The sequence below is a fragment of the Leopardus geoffroyi genome, chromosome B3, assembly GCF_018350155.1.
Source record: "Leopardus geoffroyi isolate Oge1 chromosome B3, O.geoffroyi_Oge1_pat1.0, whole genome shotgun sequence".
Classification (NCBI taxonomy): Eukaryota; Metazoa; Chordata; class Mammalia; order Carnivora; family Felidae; genus Leopardus; species Leopardus geoffroyi.
The window spans coordinates 62,134,858-62,153,842 of NC_059337.1; the positions used below are offsets into that span (position 1 = coordinate 62,134,858).

An 18,985-nucleotide genomic window follows, 5' to 3' on the forward strand; every position below is an offset into this window, starting at 1 on the left:
TGAAAATACGTATTTGGGATATCACTCCCTCAGCTGATACATGATTTGGAAATCTTTTCTCCCATTTGTGGGTTTTCAGTTTCTTAATAGTTTTGTTTATAGCACTAAAGTTAATTTTGATGAAATCCAGTTTATCTTTTTTTCCTTTTGTTGCTTTTGCTATTGTACGATATCTAAGAAACCATTACCTCATTCAGGGTTATGAAGATTTATCCCTATGTTTTCCTTCTGTGATCTCTCCCGGGTTAATTTTTGTGTGTAAAGAGATACAAATTCATTTTTTTGCATGTGACTTTTCTAATCATAGCACCATTTGTTGAAAAGGCTGTTGTTTTCCCATTGAATTATCCTGACAGCCTTGTTTGTAATCAGTTAACTCTTAATGTAAGGGTTTATTTCTGGACTCTCAATTCTGTTGCATTGATCTGTATGTCTAGCCTTATGTCATACCACAAATCTTAACTATTGCAGCTACGTAGTAAGTTTTGAAATTGGGAATATGAGCCCTCCAGCTTTGTTCTTTATTGTCAAAATTGTTTTGACTATCTTAGGTCCCTTGTATTTCCATATGAATTTTAGGATCAGCTTATCTATTTCTGCAAAAGAGCCAGCTTGGATTTTGATAGGTGTTATATTTAATCTAGATACATTACCATCTTCAAAATATCAAATCATTTGATCCAAGAACCATGGGATATCTTTTCATTTATGTAGTTCTTTATTTTTTTTCAATAATGTCTTGTTTTCAGTACATATATAAGTCTTGTAGTTCTTTGGTTGAATTTATTCCAAAGTATTTTGGCTTTTTTGTTTTGCTTTTTTTTTGTTTTAGTATTTTTAAAGATTTTATTTTTAAGTAATCTCTACAATCAACATTGGGCTCAAACTCACAACCTTGAGATCAAGAGTCGGGTGCTTTACTGTCCAAGCCAACCAGGCACTCCTGTATTTTGTTCTTTTTGATGCTATTGTAAATAGAATTATTTTCTTTATTTTATTTTATAATTGTTGAATGCTAGTATATAGAAATATTATTGATTTTTGTATATTGATCTTGTACACTATATGATTACTGAGCTTGTTATAATAATATTTTAGTGCATTTCTTAGGATTATCTATTTAGATAAGATCAGGTCATCTATAAATTTTTTTAATGTTTATTTTATTTTTGAAAGAGAGAGAGAGAGACAGAACATGAGTAGGGTAGGGGTAGAGAGAGAGGGAGACGCAGAATCCGAAGCAGGCTCCAGGCTGAGCTGTCAGCAGAGTCCGATGTGGGGCCCAAACCCACAAACTGTGAGATCATGATCTTTGCTGAAGTGGGAAGCCCAAGTGACTGAGTCACCCAGGTGCCCCCAGGTCATCTGTAAATAATAGTTTTGCTTCTTTCCAGCCTGGATGCTGTTTGTTTTGTTTTGTTTTCCTAATTGCTCTGGGTAGAACTTTAAGTAGAATTTTATTTATTTAATTTGATTTTTACTTTATTAAAAATATTTTTTTAATGTTTTATTTATTTTTGAGAGGCAGATACAGAGCCCAAATGGGGAAGGGGCAGAGAGAGGTAGACACCGAATCTGAAGCAGGCTGCAGGCTCCAAGCTGTCAGCACAGAGCCTGATGAGGGGCTTGAACCCACGAACCATAAGATCACGACCTGAGCTGAAGTCAGATGCTTAACTGACTGAGCCACCCAGGCACCCCTAATTTTATTTTTAAGTACAGTTTTGAATATGAGTTGTGAGAGTAGGCAATCTTGTCTTATTCCTGATTTTAAGGGAGATAGCATTCTTTCACATTAGAATGATGTGAGCGTTTTGTAAGTGCCTTTTATCAGATTGAGAGAGTTCCTTCTATCTCTAATTTATTGAGTGTTTTTATTTTGAAATGGCATTGGCTTCCGTCAAGTCATTTTTGTGTTAATTGAAAGGCTTAGGTGGCTTTTATACTTTGTTCTATTAATGTGGTATATACTGCATTGGTTGATGTGTAAATGTTACACAAACCTTGCATTTGTAGGATAAATTCTACTTGTTAATTATGTGTAATCCTTTTTATATGTTGCTAGAATCATTTGTCAATATTTTACTGAAGATTTTTGTTTCTATAAGGGATATTAGTCTGTAGTTTTCTTATGTCTTTGGGTGGCTTTGGAATCAGGGTAATGCTGGCCACATAGAGTGACATGGCAATTGACCTTTACTCTTCAGTGATCGGGAAGAGTTTGTGAAGCATTGATACTAATTGATACTAATAAACAAACATATAAATGTTTGATACAATTCACCATTGGAGCCATTTGACCTGGTTGTTTTTTGTTTTTTTTTTTTTTGTTTTTTGTTTTTGGTGGGAAGTTGGAAGTATTAAATTTTATATGATTGTCAAATTACTCATTTTCTGTTCTTTTGGTTGGAAATACATAGAAGGATCTTCCATATCTTAAAAAAATTTTTTTGTTTTAAATATTTATTTATTTTTGAGAGAGAGATAAAGTAGGAGCGGGGGAGGGGCAGAGAGTGAGGGAAACACAGAATCCAAAGCAGGCTCCAGGCTCTGAGTTGTCCGCACAGAGCCCCACAAGGGGCTTGACCTCTCCAACCACAAGATCCTGACCTGAGCCAAAGTCAGACGCTTAACCGACTGAGCCACCCAGGTGCCTCAGAATCTTCCATATCTTAATCTGCTGTTCCCTCATCAAAGATATAGATATTTATAACTAATGACTAATACAGTCAGGAGTGACACATTCCTTTTTTTTTTTTTTTTTTTTTTTTTTAAGTTTATTTATTTTGAGTTGGGATGGGCAGGGAGAGAGGGAAAGAGAGAATCCCAAGCAGGCTGCATGCTATAAGTGCAGAGTCTGACACATGGCTTGAACTCAGTAGCAGTGAGATCATGACCTGAGCTGAAATCAAGAGTCAGATGCTTAACTGATTGAACCACCCACGCACCCCCACCTTTTTTTTGGTTTTGTTTTGTTTTTTTTTATAAAGGAGCCACAATATCGTATATTTATCAAACTCCTCCTTTCCTAAAGGTCTTTAGTTTCTTAAAATGTGTCCTTAAAACATTCCTGGGGAGAGCTTAGGCCAGGACAAGTCTCCCCACATTTGGAATAGGGAGCCTGAAACCCACCAAAGTGCATTAGCTGAAAGTCACGACTGTCGGAAGACAGAGCCCAGAAGTGAGTCTGTATGTCCCACTTGTCAGAGGTCAACTAGCTAAGCCAGTGATTGGTTCCTAGCAATTTGGATTTCCTGGTCCAGTAAAATTTCCAAATAATTTTAGGGACTGACAGATATGCTGGCCCTTTTTTTTTTTTCTTTTTTTCTAAGTAAGGACATTTAACAAAACAAAACACTAATATCACCATTATGGCTTACAATAAAGACATTTTAACTTCCAAATTTTTAGGAAAACTATCCACCTCAGAATAAAGGACTCTTCTTCCCAAGAATTTATAGTTGGAGACAAATTTATTGTGACACTTAACGTGATCTAACACTCAACAAATAATCATTTTTTTCCTAAACTCCAATGGCACATTATCTGTATATCTTTTAAGTGACTTCCCAAGTGTATTTTTTTATTGTTATTTGAGTCTTATCTCTTCTATTAAACTGAATTCTGAAGGAAACAATTTTTTCTACACTGCACTTTAGAGTTCAGCAATTGAATGCCTGAGTGAATGAAATGTTACTCTTAATGTTCATATGAAAATTATATCTCACTTCTTTTTGGTCTTATTTCCATTTATGAAAATAATACGAAGTTCATTTACTTGGCCTGGTCCTGCTATTTGTGCCATAGTCCTACAAATTATCAGTATAACCTGTGGATCTGATGCAGTAGATCACTTTCAGTCACAACAAGTTTGGGCTATAGAGTGTCTGAGTTATAGGGGAGCTGAGGTGGGAAATTCAGTTATTTTGTTCCCTTAATGTTTGGCCTTTTGTATAAGCTACAGCCTGTAACCTACAGGCTGTCTTTAGTCCTGCAAATGCTTCATAGCTATAGTTCTGTTCCTAAGAGCTATAACTTTATTTGGCCTTTTCTGTATTAGTTTTGGTAAATTTAGGAATTACTTCTTAAAGGCAGATATAATTGAACTCTTTATTTAGATATTTGACTGAATCATTGATGCCCTATCTAGTCTTCTCTGAGCTATTTTGATTGGTATTTTGCTAAAAAAGTCAAATAAGTTTGGAATGCCTTTTAGAGAGAGATTATGAGCACATTAACATATTGAAGACTAAAAAATCTTAGGCCTAACTTTAATGCTTTAATATTTTCAGTATTAATGGACATTTAATATATTTTTTTAAGACTTTATTTAAAATTTTTTTATTATATTATTTTTTTTAAGTTCGTTTTATTTTGGGAGAGATAGAGTGTGAGTGGGGGAGGGACAAAGACAGAGGGAGAATCCCAGGCAGGCTCCCTGCTGTCAGTGCAGAGCCCATGCAGGGTTCAAATCCATGAACAGAGAGATCATGACCTGAACTGAAGTCGGACACTCAACTGACAGCCACCCAGACACTGCTAAAGATTTTATTTTTAAGTGATCTCTGTACCCACCATGCAGTTCAAACTTCCAACCCTGAGATCAAGAATCGTGCACTGTACTGACTGAGCCAGCCAGGTGCTCCAATATCTTGATCCTAGTATTCAGAGAAGCAAACTTTGGGAAGTGCTTCTGCAAATGATTGGTATGAAACCAATTTTGGGCATGGTCTATAAAGAGGAAATCAGAGGTGAAAATAGATTTAAGCATGCAAAGTTTAAATGGGTAGGTCTTAAGACAAATAATTGTTAATGGCCATCATTGCAGTTTGTAGTACTTTATGAAGTGGTCATTATATATCATGTTCTTACCATTGCTGTTAGACAAAAAGGTAAAAAGCCAACTCTTCTCTCTTTAAAAATTGAAAGAAAAAATTTTTAAACCAAACTAAAAGCTGTTTAGGCTATCATTTGAACAGTGCTTCTTAGCTCATCTCCATCTAGAGATAGGGTGACTTTCTCTCCAAGTAGTTATCTTTGTCAGGCTTATCATTTGGGAGAAGATAAAAATCCTGTCCTCTGGTTAGCATTGGCATTTGGTGCAGGTATCCTTCAGATTCTTGTCTAGCAGTAACACCTTGCTCTCCTCTTACCTCTTACCTCTTATCTAAAGCTTGTCTGAGATTATTTTTATGTGGAATTGCCTGAAAGATTTTTAGTACATGCATTCTCCTGTTCAGCAAGTGTGGATAATGAATGTTTGAACCCATTCTGCTTAACTTTCTGTTACTTGACTACTTTCGTATCTTTTCATTTGTTTTATTCAAGCTTTCATCCCCCAAGTCATGTGTCCAGGATGGAGTAGAGGCCTCATATGGTCATGACTATAGATGATCTTTATGTAGAATGTAGCAGAAATAGAGTTTTGGGGGCTTCTGGGTGGCTCAGTTGGCTAAGCATCCAGTTCTCAATTTCGTCTCCAGTCATGATCTAACAGTTCGTGAGTTTGAGCCCTGTGTCAGGCTTCATGCTCTCAGCACGGAGCGTGCTTGAGATTCTCTCTCCCTCTCTCTCTCCCCCTTCCCACTCACACATGCTTTCCTGCTCAGTAAATAAATAACAACAACAAAAAGAACTAGAGTTTTGTAGCTTTGACCTTTGATTTTTAATTTGCATGAAAAAGCAAATTAATGTGGTCATTTGTAAATACTAGAACCAAAATAGATTCATGAGATAGGGACTATTTGCTCAAATAGTTTATAGTTTAGGAAGAGAAATAAGGCATGCATGTATACAGTAAGTAGACTGTAATATCATGTAAGTGCCAGGCTTTCAACCATTTAGAACTTCAGAGAAGAGAGAATAGTCTTACTTGGGAATAATCTATGAGTGTTTCCTGCAATGAGATATTTCATTTTGTCTTTGAAGGATTTTGGTTCAACTTGGTAAGACTTTTCCTACAGAAACATAATTTGTAGGACAAAGGCAAGGCAGCTTCCATAAAGACATTGCAGTAACTAGACAGTGCAAAGCAGTCATTCTGGGATCACACATGGGTACACAGGTGAGGAAATATGATGTATGTGAGTATGATTTAGGAGTAGACACTTTACCATGGATATCAAACTGTAGTCAGGGCTTCTGAAGTATGATCAGAGTCCAGTTGGAGGATAACCAGGTTTAAAGAGCCAGAGTTCAGTGTATGAAGCAGGCCAATCAATGGTGAATTGGCTCTAACAGCATATGTTAATAGTCCTTTCAGTCTTTGAAATGGCAGTATGTGGTCAGATAAATTTTAAAGAACACTTGAAGATTGGGATGGGTCTGACAGGAAGTTAAGAGACATCTTCAGGGTATTCTTAACTTGTCTGGAGTGTAAGAGGGTAGTAAAAGATTAAATTGGAAAGGTAAGTTGGAGCCAGATGATAAAGGTCTTTGAATTTCAGGCAGAGGAATTTAGACTTTTTTGAATTTTGGAAAGCTGTTGAGGGATAACAACATAATCAGAGCAATGTTTTGGGAATACTGATCTGGCAGTTGCTGTGAGGATGGATTAGAGCGAGAAGAACCCGGAGGTGGGATGCCAAATTAGGAAGCAGTAATCTAGGTGTGAGATGATAAGAACCTAAATGAAAACAAGGACAGATTCCAGACATCATCCCTAGAGAAGAATTAAGTAGACATGGAGATTGTAAACAGAGAAGTCGAGAGTGATGTAAAAATGATTAACAGATTTTGAGTCTGCATAGCTAACTGTTGTATAAATAGGAAAGACAGATGAACTAGCTGGTATAGGGGCAGATGAGAAGTTTTGAGTTTGAAGGGTTCAGTGGTGTATCAAGGACAGAATCCAACAAGCATCTAGAAATGTGGATTGTGTACTTTGTAAGATGGAAGCCAGAAAGTCAGCCATATACAGCGGTATTAATCCAAATTTGGAAGTAGGTGAGATTTTCTAAAGGATAAGGATAGATGACAGAACTGTAGTAGACTCCACATATAGAATAAAGTTTCCATTAAGGAGGTAAGGAAGGATTAGTCCAAGAAGTTGTCAGAGACCTGGAGAGTATCCAGAAGTAAGTGTTAGCCAACAATATTGACTTCTGTTTATCCATTTTGATAAATAGTGCTTTATCAGAGAGAGTGGGTCTTTTATCCTTTTCAGACCCAACTCTCCCTTTTTATGAAAATGCTTTATAGTATTCTCTTTTCTATCCTGAAATGAAATCTTCAGATAATATTTTGTAGAAAAGTATATATACATTTATATGTAAATATAAATTTAAAAAAAATTTTAACATTTATTTATTTTTGAGAGACAGAGAGAGACAGAGCATGAGCAGGGGAGGGGCAGAGAGAGGGAGACACAGAATCCGAAGCAGGCTCCAGGCTCTGAGCTGTCAGCACGGAGCCCAACATGGGGCCCGAATTCATGAACCATGAGATCATGACCTGAGCCGAAGTTGGACGCTTAACTGACTGAGCCACCCAGGCGCACCTATGTGTATATAAATTTAAAAGGCAGTATAATGCTCCAATTATACTACATTGGAAAAAATAAAGTAACTTATAATAATATGTGTATTGTATGTATTTTAAAATGTGACTGCATGGGCATGACCCACAGTGGATGACATAATGAAGTAGTCCTGTCTGTGCATCAGTATGTAGAGTCACCTTGACTGAAGAGTTAACAAATGTAGACTGATAGTCTTTTTTTGTGGCTTTTATTTGTGACTCAAATACTACAAGGAAAAAGTACAGAAAAGAATGAACTACAGTGGAATAGAAAAGATTGGAGAGATTTGCTCCTCAAGCCCTTCCAAGAAAGAGAGAATGAGTTTATAATTTTGAGGAAGAGAGAAACTGCAATAGTCTTTGTAGAGAATGAGAAACAATTGATAAGAGGTGGGTTAAACGGTTGTTGAGAAATGTCTTGTGCTCTGTTGAAGTTGGAAAACAGCTGGTGGGTCAGGTTAGCATGGCCCTGTTGTTTCTTTGTGGAGAATAAGAGACAAATGTAGGAGATGAAAGTATAGGTTATTAGAGAAGCAGCTGCTTTTTTTTACCCCCAGATTTTAGTTTTAAGTAATTGCTGTACCCAGTGTGGGGCTTGAACTTAACAACCCTGACATCAAGAGTTGCAGGCTCTACTGACTGAGCAAGCCAGGTGCCTCAGAGAAGCCCCTTTTAACAGATGGCCAAGGCATTTGGGTTGAATAGAGAGGCCACCAATCTTAAAGGCGATTAAAAAATAATGGAGGATGGTGTTGATGGATGATTGGCACCACTCTGTGAATGTACTTAATGATACTGAACACTTAAAAATGATTAAAGTGGTAAATTTTAGGTTATGTATATTTTACCACAATAAAAGGAATCTAATTGAACACTTTAAAAATATTCCCTTACTTTCCAGGTATCATGATAAGACTACTTCTTGTGGAGATATGTCAGAAACTTCATACTTGTAGCAACTTCTCTTTTTTAAACTTGTGGAAATAAGAGAGTGCATCATGCTTGATATCTCTGCCATCAATGGTGATATTTTACAAAGTCATTCTGGGAGAATCAGACTACAGGATTGATGCATACTGAGAGTCACATGGGGCCACATATTATTGAGCATTGTAATAGAAGTAACTTTGGTCTTTCTTGGACAAATTGGTTTTGACTTCATGTTCGTGTACAGCTTAGTTACTGAGGAATTATATTTGAAAATAGTTCTTTTTGAATCACCCAGTATTACTTTGTAGTCATACTTGCAAACCTCCTTAATTAGGACCATTTTCATTATCAGCCAAAATAAATACATAAGGTCAGTTATTTTTTTTAAAGATTTTATTTTTAAGTTATCTCTGTACCCAGTGTGGGGCTCCAACTCACAGTTCCGAGATCAAGAGTCACATGCGGGGCGCCTGGGTGGCGCAGTCGGTTAAGCGTCCGACTTCAGCCAGGTCACGATCTCGCGGTCCGTGGGTTCGAGCCCCGCGTCGGGCTCTGGGCTGATGGCTCAGAGCCTGGAGCCTGTTTCCGATTCTGTGTCTCCCTCTCTCTCTGCCCCTCCCCCGTTCATGCTCTGTCTCTCTCTGTCCCAAAAATAAAAATAAACGTTGAAAAAAAAAAAGAGTCACATGCTTCAACGACTGAGCTAGCCAGACACAATGAGATCACTTATTTTTTAGTAAAACCTTAGGAAGAGGCCAATTAGCAATTTTATATGCTTTAATTTATATGTATGCACATCAAGATGAATTACATATATTCTCTTGGAGAATTTTGCTGTATTTTTAAAAGCGTTTCCTTGAAATCTTTTGCAGTGGGTGCATGTTAGTTCCCACAATGAAAAGTAGAACCCATTAAAGCCTTATAAAAAAGAACTTTTAACATTCTTTTCTCTTTGTGTTAACAAAGACTGCTATTTTACATATGAAATTTACCTCATTTAAATGTATAGTTCATTGATTTTAAACAAACTTACAGAATTGTATAACAAACAATACAGCATGTGTTTAGCACATTTCCACTTTCCCTAAGAAAGAAGTCTCATATCCTTTTGCAGTCAGTCTCCTTTTGCATACACAGCCAACCACTAATGTACTTGCAGACTCCATAGATTTCCTTTGGTGGTTATTTCATGTAAGTGGAATTCTATAATATGTGGTCTTTTCTGTCTGGCCTTTTTTTTTTTTTTTTTTTTAAACTCAGCATAATGTTTTTGAGGTCCATTCATGTTGTTGTATGTATCAATTGTTCATTCCTTTTTATTGCTGATAATACTCCATTGTGTGGATATGTATTTTGTTTATTCACTGGTTGATAAACATTTGGATTGTTTTGCTTTTTGAGTATTAGGAATAATGCCACTGAACTTTCACATTAAAAGCTGTGGGTAGACACGTGGGTAGACAAGTGCTAGGTCATATGGGTAGCTCTATGTTTAAAATTTTAAGAAAGTGCCCAACTGTTTTCTATAGTGGTTATAGTATTTTACTTTAAAAAAAAAAATGTTTATTTTGAGGGAGAGAGAGCGCAAGTGGTGAAGGGGCAGAGAGAAAGAGAGACAGAGAATCCCAAGCAGGCTCTGCAGTGTCAGCACAGAGTCCGATGCAGGGCTCGAACCCACGAACTGTGAGATCATGACCGGAACCGAAATCAAGGGGCAGATGCTCAACTGACTGAGCCACCCAAGTGCCCTTGTAGTATTACATATTTTAACCAGCAGTGTATGAAGACTTTAGTTTTTCCACATCCTCCCAAACAGTTGTTGTAATCTATCTTGTTTATTATAGCCATTCTGGTGAGTGTAGTGTGGTTCACTGCCATTTTGATTTGCATTTTTTTGATGTTGAGCATCTTTATGTGCTATTAGCCATTTGTGTATCTTTCTTCGTGAAATGTGTATTCAAAGTCTTTTGCCCATTTTTTAGTTGTCTTCTTACTGAGTTGTTGTAGGAGTTCTTTATATATTGTGGCTACAAGTCCGCGCCCCCCCCCCATTGAAACCTAGTAACACTTCCTGATATAATTCACCTGAATACAAAGTTTAGATTAAATAGGTTATATACTGAAGATTTTTGCTATCAGAACAGTTCAGAATCTTAGCTTTATGAGCTTCAAGCCTTGCCACCCTTGTTATAAATTCTGCCAGTGAGATTCTGTTTTGAGTGAACACACAGTAGTTTCAACCTAGCATCCAAAAGGGTTTTCTTCCAACATGCAAACACTATAAACAAATTAATTTGTTGCCTGCCTATTTCAACTAAAAATTATGACCGTTTCTTTTTTTTTTTTTATTTAAAAGAAAATTTTTTTTTACATTTATTTATTTTTGAGAGACAGAGACAGAGCACAAGTTGGGGGAGGGATAGAGATAGAAGGAGACACAGAATCTGAAGCAGGCTGCAGGCTGTGACCTGTCATCACAGAGCCCAAAGTGGGCTTGCGAACCGTGAAATCATGACCTGAGCCGAAGTCGGACACTTAACCGACGGAGCCACCCAGGCGCCCTATTGACCATTTCTTCTTTAATAATTCTAAGTCTAAATTTTAAAAACAATATTGAATTGAACTTTAGGTAAGGCTATTCTACTATTAACCTGTTATTCTGTGTTAGTGTCTTTGTAATGAAATCAGCTAAAAAATGGTGGTTATTGACAGCTTATATTGGCCATTTATTGACCTTGAACTAAGGACTAATCTGTTTAGCTTAACATAAATCCTAGTTGTTAATGCTTTTACAAAACCCTGCACCTCAGTGAGCAAGAATGGTTTCTAGAAAGATATTTCAAATAATGCAAGTAAAATTTTAAAGTCACCTGTAATCCTTGTGCATTTTGTTTAAATTGTCTTGCTTTTTCAAAACGTGTTTATTTATTTTTATACTCTGAAGAATTGGTGCTTTGGAAATAATTTGGTTCTTGGGATTGTGTTCTTCTTAACACCAAAGTATAAACCTGAGCAAACTGAGTGGTAGATCCTGTCTGGAGAGACAGTTTGCTGAGATTAAAAAAAAGACCGGTTTAGGAACCAGGAAACCTGGCTCTGCAAAAGAGCTCATTGATTGTGAACAAATTATTTAATCTTTATGGTTTTAGTTTCCTCATCTGTAAAATGACCCAGTTGGACTACATAATCTCTATGATCCCTTCCAACTCTGAATATTTGAACACACACTGTTTGAAAATACTCTGGCGTTTTTAAAAAAAATTAATTTAATTTACTTAGGGCACCAGCAGGGGAGGGCTGAGAGAGAGAGAGAGAGAAAGAGAGAGAGAGAGAGAGAAGAGAATCCCAAACAGGCTCCATGGTGTCAGTGCAGAGCCCGACATGGGGCTTGATCTCCTGAAAGCAAGATCGCGACCTGAGCCGTGATCAAGAGTTGCACACTTAACTGAGTGAGCCACCCAGGTGCCCCAATACGCTGGTATTTCTTATAAAGCCTTTTCACATATATTTACTGTTTATTCTTAAAAGATTTCCCTGAAGTAGAGAAGGCAGATCTTTAGAGGATACATAGAAAAGTTAGATATCATCTTAAAATTATTATTACTTTTTTTAGATTTCCACAGCAATTTATTGTTCGTTAGTTTTACAGCCTTTTCATGAATATTCATGTAATTATTTTTTATATTGAAGTATAGTTGATATACAATGTTATATTAGCGTCAGGTATGCAACATAGTGATTTGACAGTTCTACACATTACTTAGTGCTCACTCTGTTGGCTGTAGTCACTATCTGTTACTGTTACTAAGATATTATTGACTGTATTCTCTATGTTATACTTTGCATTTCCATGACTTTATAACTAGATATTTGTATACAAGTCCTTTATCAGATACACAACTTGCAGATATTTTCTTCTCCTGTGCCTTGTTTTTATCTTTTTGCTAATACTGCTTGAATTCCAAAAGTTTTAAATTTCCGTGGCCTAATTATCAGCATTTTTTTTTAATGGATTGTGCTTTTGATGTCATATCCAAAGACTTTTTGATTAACCAAGATCATGAAGATTTTCTCCTGGTGTTTTTTGGTAGAAAATTTATAGTTCGGGGTTTACTAGGTCTCTGATCCATTTGAGTTAATTTTTATGCATAGTGTAAGGTAAAGGTTTAAATTAATCTTTTTGTAAGTGGATATCCAGTTGAAAAGACTGTCTGTTCTTCCATTCAACCACCTTATCACCTTCACTGAAAATTGATTGGAAATGTATAGGTTTATTTCTGGATTTTCAGGTTTGTTCTGTTGGTCTATGTGATATCTTTATGCCATTATCACACTGACCTGATTATTGTGGCTTTTTAATATTTTTTTTTAATTTGTTTTTAATCTTTATTTTTGAGAGAGTGAGAGAGAGAGACAGAGTGTGAGCAGGGGAGGAACAGAGAGAGAGGGAGACACAGAATCCGAAGCAGGCTCCAGGCTCCGAGCTGTCAGCACAGAGCCCGACGCAGGGCTCGAACCCACAAACTGTGAGATTATGACCTGAACCGAAGTCACACTTAACCAACTGAACCACCCAGGCACCCTTAATATGTTTTAAAGTCAAGAAGCATAAGTTGTTCAACCCAGTTCTTTTTCAAAATTACTCTGGTTATTTTGGTTTCTTTGCATTTCTATATAAACTTAAGAATTAGCTTGTCAGTTTCTGAAAAAGAAAAGTGTGATTTTTTTTTTTTTTTTTTTAAAACATTTTTTTTTTAATTTTTTTTTTCAACGTTTATTTATTTTTGGGACAGAGAGAGACAGAGCATGAACAGGGGAGGGGCAGAGAGAGAGGGAGACACAGAATCAGAAACAGGCTCCAGGCTCTGAGCCATCAGCCCAGAGCCCGACGCGGGGCTCGAACTCACGGACCGCGAGATCGTGACCTGGCTGAAGTCGGACGCTTAACCGACTGCGCCACCCAGGCGCCCCAGAAAAGTGTGATTTTGTTGGGAGATTATGTTCAATCTATAGATTAGCTGGGGGAATTTTTTAACATTTCTTTAAGAAGAAACATTATATTAGGAAACTTCTAAGAACTATAATAAAAAGAGAAGACCACTCCAAGATGTTATGGTTTCCTTTAACACCGTAAGGTAGCAAAAAAAAAAAAAAAAAAAAAAAAAGCACAGGCTTTACCTTTGTTTTTCACTCTTATACTCTCTTCCATTTTTCTAAATCATTTCTAACACTTTCAAGAATGTTTATAAGTGTGTAAAATACTCTGCTAATGTATCTGTTCCCTTGTAAATGGAATACCTCACACATGTACAAGTGTAAATAAAAAACGAAAAAGGGAACAGCTGTTTTGAAGGTGATGCTGAGAACAAGTGTCCTCTATGAGGTGTACAAGAGAGAGCTTGTGGAGTAGATTTTAGATTGTGAATGATTGTTAATTGTAGGACAGAAGTGAAGTAGGTGTAAATTTTAAGGTACTATTTCAAAGAAGTATATGAATTTTTGTTGTGACACATGACAATATTTCTATATTTTGATGTTCTTATTCTTTAAAAAAATTTTTTTCGGGGCGCCTGGGTGGCGCAGTCGGTTAAGCGTCCGACTTCAGCCAGGTCACGATCTCGCGGTCCGTGAGTTCGAGCCCCGTGTCGGGCTCTGGGCTGATGGCTCAGAGCCTGGAGCCTGTTTCTGATTCTGTGTCTCCCTCTCTCTCTGCCCCTCCCCCGTTCATGCTCTGTCTCTCTTTGTCCCAAAAATAAAAAAAAAAAAAACGTTGAAAAAAAATTTTTTTTCAACGTTTATTTATTTTTGGGAGACAGAGAGAGTGCAAGTAGGGGAGGGGCAGACAGAGAGGGAGACATGGCTCCAGGCTCCAAGCTGTCAGCACAGAGCCTGACGCGGGGCTTGAACCCATGAAGCTCAGGATCATGACCTGGGTCGAAGTTGGACGTTTAACCAACTGATATGCCGAAGTGCCCCTTGATGTTCTCATTCTTTTCACTTCTGCCTTTGTATTAGGAAACAGTGCGTACTGAGAAACTTTATTAAGATCTTTCTATAGACTACTATTTTCTTGTCATGTGTTCTAGAAGGTCTGGTTTCTCTTCACATTGATGGCATGTAGGGAAAATAAAAGGAGAATAAACAGTATTCGTATTTTATTGTTTCTGTAGCCGTGAAGTCGGAGACCCTTGTGCATGAAGACAGATTTGTTCTATGGCCTCGGAGTTGGGTGCCGGGGACGATGGCGGCTGCACTGAGCTGGCAAAGCCCCTCTATCTTCAGTACCTGGAGAGGGCCCTCCGGTTGGACCATTTCTTGCGACAGACATCAGCCATCTTCAACAGGAATATTTCTAGGTATGCCATTACATGTTCCCAATGTTTGACCACATTTCTGATTCCCATTATCTCTTTAGTTTTAGCATTTATGTATTTTATGGTTTTTGGTATGTGTGATATTTTTTTCTTCCTTCTTTCAAATAGAACGCAATGAACTTATTTAAAGGATCCATTTCTTCTGTCTACTAACCATAAATGAAAATATTCTGCTGGGTCAGCTGTGATTGTAGATTTATCATTCTTTAATTTATAGTGATGAAAGTGAAGATGGACTGGATGACAGTAATCCTTTATTGCCCCAGTCTGGGGATCCCTTAATACAAGTTAAGGAAGAACCTCCAAATTCATTGCTTGGTGAAACTTCTGGAGCAGGCAATTCTGGAATGTTAAACACATACTCACTGAATGGAGTTCTGCAGTCAGGTCAGTGTGGTATGAGGTCCCTCTTTGGACTATCCGTTCTCTTGGGGCAGTCGTCCTTTCATTTTTTGTTGTTCTTTATGTTTCTTCACACAGAATCAAAATCTGACAAAGGGAATTTATATAACTTCTCTAAGTTGAAGAAAAGCAGAAAGTGGCTAAAGGTAAGAGATAAGGCAAATATTTATAATTCAAATAACCTACTAAAATTACAAATAGAAAGGAAAGTTATTGACTCATTCTGGCACATTGGCAGAGATTTTTCTAGAGAAGAGTCTTCTATTCTGGGTGTAGTTTTTTGAAGAGATCATGGAGAAAAATGTAGAGGCCTCAATGAAGTTCACTTTAGCAATCATTTCTGAGTATAGAGTACTGTGAAGAGCAAGGAGTAAAAAAAACTGAGATCTTTGCTCTCACTGGGTCACAGTGTCATCAGGGTTATTAATGTCCTTTTCATTAGTTACTGAGTAGTTCAACAAATGGTGATTGAATACATCGTATCTGTCTGATACTGTTGTAGACGGACAGCATTCCTGCCCTGTAGAGCTTACATTCAGATGGGGGGAGGTAGTGAGTAATGTCTGTAAACAAAGAAATAGAAATGGCTTTTTTAAAGAGGTAACATTTCAGCTGATTTCTGAATTATCAGGACTATGTGAATGTTTTACATAAGAGCATTTTTTAAAATTGTTTGAGAGAGAGTGCGGGAGTGGGGAGAGAGAATCCCAAACAAGCTACACATGGTCAGTGCAGAGCCTGACCTGGGGCTCGAACTCATGAACTGTGAGATCATGACCTGAGCTGAAATCAAGAATCAGACACTTAACCCACTGAACCACCCAGGCACCCCTCAGATAAGAGCATTTCAGTCAGAAGGAACACAATTGCAAACTTCCTGACACAGGATGCAACACAGTATGTTTGGGGGAGAATGAAGGCTAGTATGGCTGGAGCACAATGAGAGGGGATGATAGAAGATGAGGTTCAAGAACCTGATTGTGTAGGGTCTTGTATAACAAACATGTTAAGGAATTTGTATTTTAGTCTGGTAAATTTCTGTGAGTGTTCATAGGCAAGGAAATGGTATAATCTTGTTGATATTCTTACAAGATAACAGTCATTGGCCCAACTGAGTTAGCATTTCTTCTATTGAAACCAATATTTTCTCTATTGCTTAATTTTCCTGTGAATAGCTCAAAGTAATTTAAAGGTACTCTTTCATTGTCATCACTAAGTCCTTTAAAAGGTTCTAATTTGCTTCATATCAGCGTGGCTCTCGGGAATGCAGAAATCTTTGTTTAGCTTATCACATTTGTAAAAATCGAAATATAATTGATATGCCATAAAATCTACCCATTTAAAGTATATAATTTAGTAATTTTTAGTGTATTCATAAAGTTTTGTGTAGCCCTTACCACTAATTCCAGAATATTTTCATCATTCCAAAAAGAAACTGCACTTATTAGCAGTCACTTCCCATTCTCTACTTCCCCCACCCCTGGCAGCCACTAATCTGTTTTCTTTCCCTATGGATTTGCCTATTCTGGACATTTCATATAAGTGAAGTCCATATCATACACAGTCCTTTGTACTTAGCTTCTTTCACTCAGCATAGTTTTCAAGGTTCATTCATGTTGTGGCACAGATCAGAACTACTTTCCTTTTCATGGCTGAATAACATTTCATTATCTGGATAATATCAAAATCAATTAATATTTTTTGGGTTGTTTATCCTTAATTAGCCATCACAGCTTGCTTTCTATATTCCTTTATACCCAATAGATTGTTTCTTTGTTTTTAGTTTTTTTGCCTTGGTATTTGACAGTTAAAATATCTTATGTTAAGTGTAAGTACTTAGTGATATCAGGCTTTGTTGCTGTTTACAGCATTTCCATGTGTTACTGCTCTCGAATTCATGCATACTAGGTTCAGTTGGTACCTTTTTCTTTTCCACTTAGATTGGTAAAGGATAATGTAAGGGAAACTGGAATGACTGTCTTCCAGCTATTTCTGTCCTTGTGTTGGGGAAAAATGCTTGGATTATAAACGCAATTACTTCATAGCAAGAGATTCCATTTCCATTTCCTCCCATTTGCAGAGCATTCTGCTAAGTGATGAGTCCAGTGAGGCAGATTCTCAGAGTGAAGACAATGAAGAAGAAGAAGAAGAGGAAGAACTCAACCTCAGCAGAGAAGAACTTCATAACATGTTGCGGCTGCACAAATATAAGAAACTTCACCAGAATAAGTATAGTAAAGACAAGGAGGTAAAGGTTTCAGGAGAAATCTCAGACCTTCATGCCGGGTATTTAGCCTCTGGTTAACATTCATTGAAGATATGTCAGTATCCTTTTTTTTTTTAATGTTTATTTATTTTCGAGAGAGAACAAGCAGGGGAAGCGTAGAGAGAAGGATCCCAAGTAGGCTCCATGCTGACCGTAGAGAGCTCAATATGGGGCTCAAACTCACAAACTGAGATTGTGACCTGAGCTGACACTTAACCAACTGAGCTACCCCAGGCGCCCCATACATCATTTTACTTTTATCTATCTATCTATCTATCTATTTATTTTCGTGTTTGTTTATTTTTGAGGGAGAGGGAGGCAGACTGCAAGTGGGAGAGGGGCAGAGAGAGAGAGAGGGAGACACAGAATTGGAAGCAGGCTCCAGTCTCTGAGCTGTCAGCACAGAGCCCGATGCGGGGCCTGAACCCGCAAAATGTGAGATCATGACCTGAGCCAAAATCGGCCACCAGGTACCCCTTACTTGTATGTTTAGATCTTGATGGTGGTGGTTGTAATAAAAGCTTTATTGAAATGTATTTCATATACTAAAAATATTTACCCTTTTAAAGTGTATAATTCAGTGGTTTTTAGTATATTGATAGAGATGTGTAACTGTTGTCACTATATAATTCCAGAATGTTTTCTCCAGAAAGAAACCCCAATCCCCTTAGCTGTTTCCTCTCATTTTCTCCATTCCCCTCAGCCCCAGGCAGCTACTTGTCACTATAAATGTGCCTGTTCTAGACATTTCATGCATATGGAACGATATGTGATCCTTTGTGTCTAGCTTCTTGCTTAGCATGTTTTCAGAGTTCATTCAGTAGCATGTACCTGTACTTTATTCCTTTTTATGGCCAAATAAGATTCCATAGTATGAACGTACTGCATTTACTTATCCACGTATCACTTAATGAATTAATTGGATTGTTTCTACTTTTTGGCTTTTATGAATGATAACTATGAAAAATGAGTTGTTTCCACTTTTGGCTGTTATGAATAATGCTGCCAAGAAGATCTGTATACACGTTTTTGGTGTGGACATATGTTTTCATTTCTCTTGGGTATATACCTAGAAGAGGAATTGCTGGGTCATATGATATGATAACTCTGTGCTTACTTACCCTTTTGAGGAACTGGCAAACTATTTTCCAGAGTGGCTGCACCATTTTAAATTCTTGTGGTTCCTTTTATAATGCAGTTGCTCTTTGGAAGTGTTCCTATCTTTAAAAACTCCCTTTCTGGGGCGCCTGGGTGGCGCAGTCGGTTAAGCGTCCGACTTCAGCCCGGTCACGATCTCGCGGTCCGTGAGTTCGAGCCCCGCGTCAGGCTCTGGGCTGATGGCTCAGAGCCTGGAGCCTGTTTCCGATTCTGTGTCTCCCTCTCTCTCTGCCCCTCCCTCATTCATGCTCTGTCTCTCTCTGTCCCAAAAATAAATAAACGTTGAAAAAAAAAATAAATAAAGGGGCGCCTGGGTGGCACAGTCGGTTAAGCGTCC

At 37.5% G+C, this 18,985-nt stretch overlaps 1 protein-coding gene across 11 annotated transcripts in view; it reads left to right on the plus strand.

Annotated features, from left to right (window-relative positions):
- Window positions 1-18,985, plus strand: part of INO80 (INO80 complex ATPase subunit) — a 144,677-nt gene that overhangs the window by 12,905 nt on the left and 112,787 nt on the right. For 6 of the 11 annotated variants that reach the window (XM_045449989.1, XM_045449990.1, XM_045449995.1 and 3 more), the window contains 4 exons: window positions 14,619-14,804; window positions 15,040-15,209; window positions 15,303-15,370; window positions 17,305-17,472. In XM_045449989.1, the coding sequence (XP_045305945.1) occupies window positions 14,662-14,804; window positions 15,040-15,209; window positions 15,303-15,370; window positions 17,305-17,472 (549 nt within the window). In that variant the 5' untranslated portion in view covers window positions 14,619-14,661. Of the gene's footprint in view, window positions 1-14,618; window positions 14,805-15,039; window positions 15,371-17,304; window positions 17,473-18,985 lie in introns of all 11 variants that reach the window. The other 5 variants (XR_006704747.1, XR_006704748.1, XM_045449988.1 and 2 more) reach the window with 1 other exon arrangement.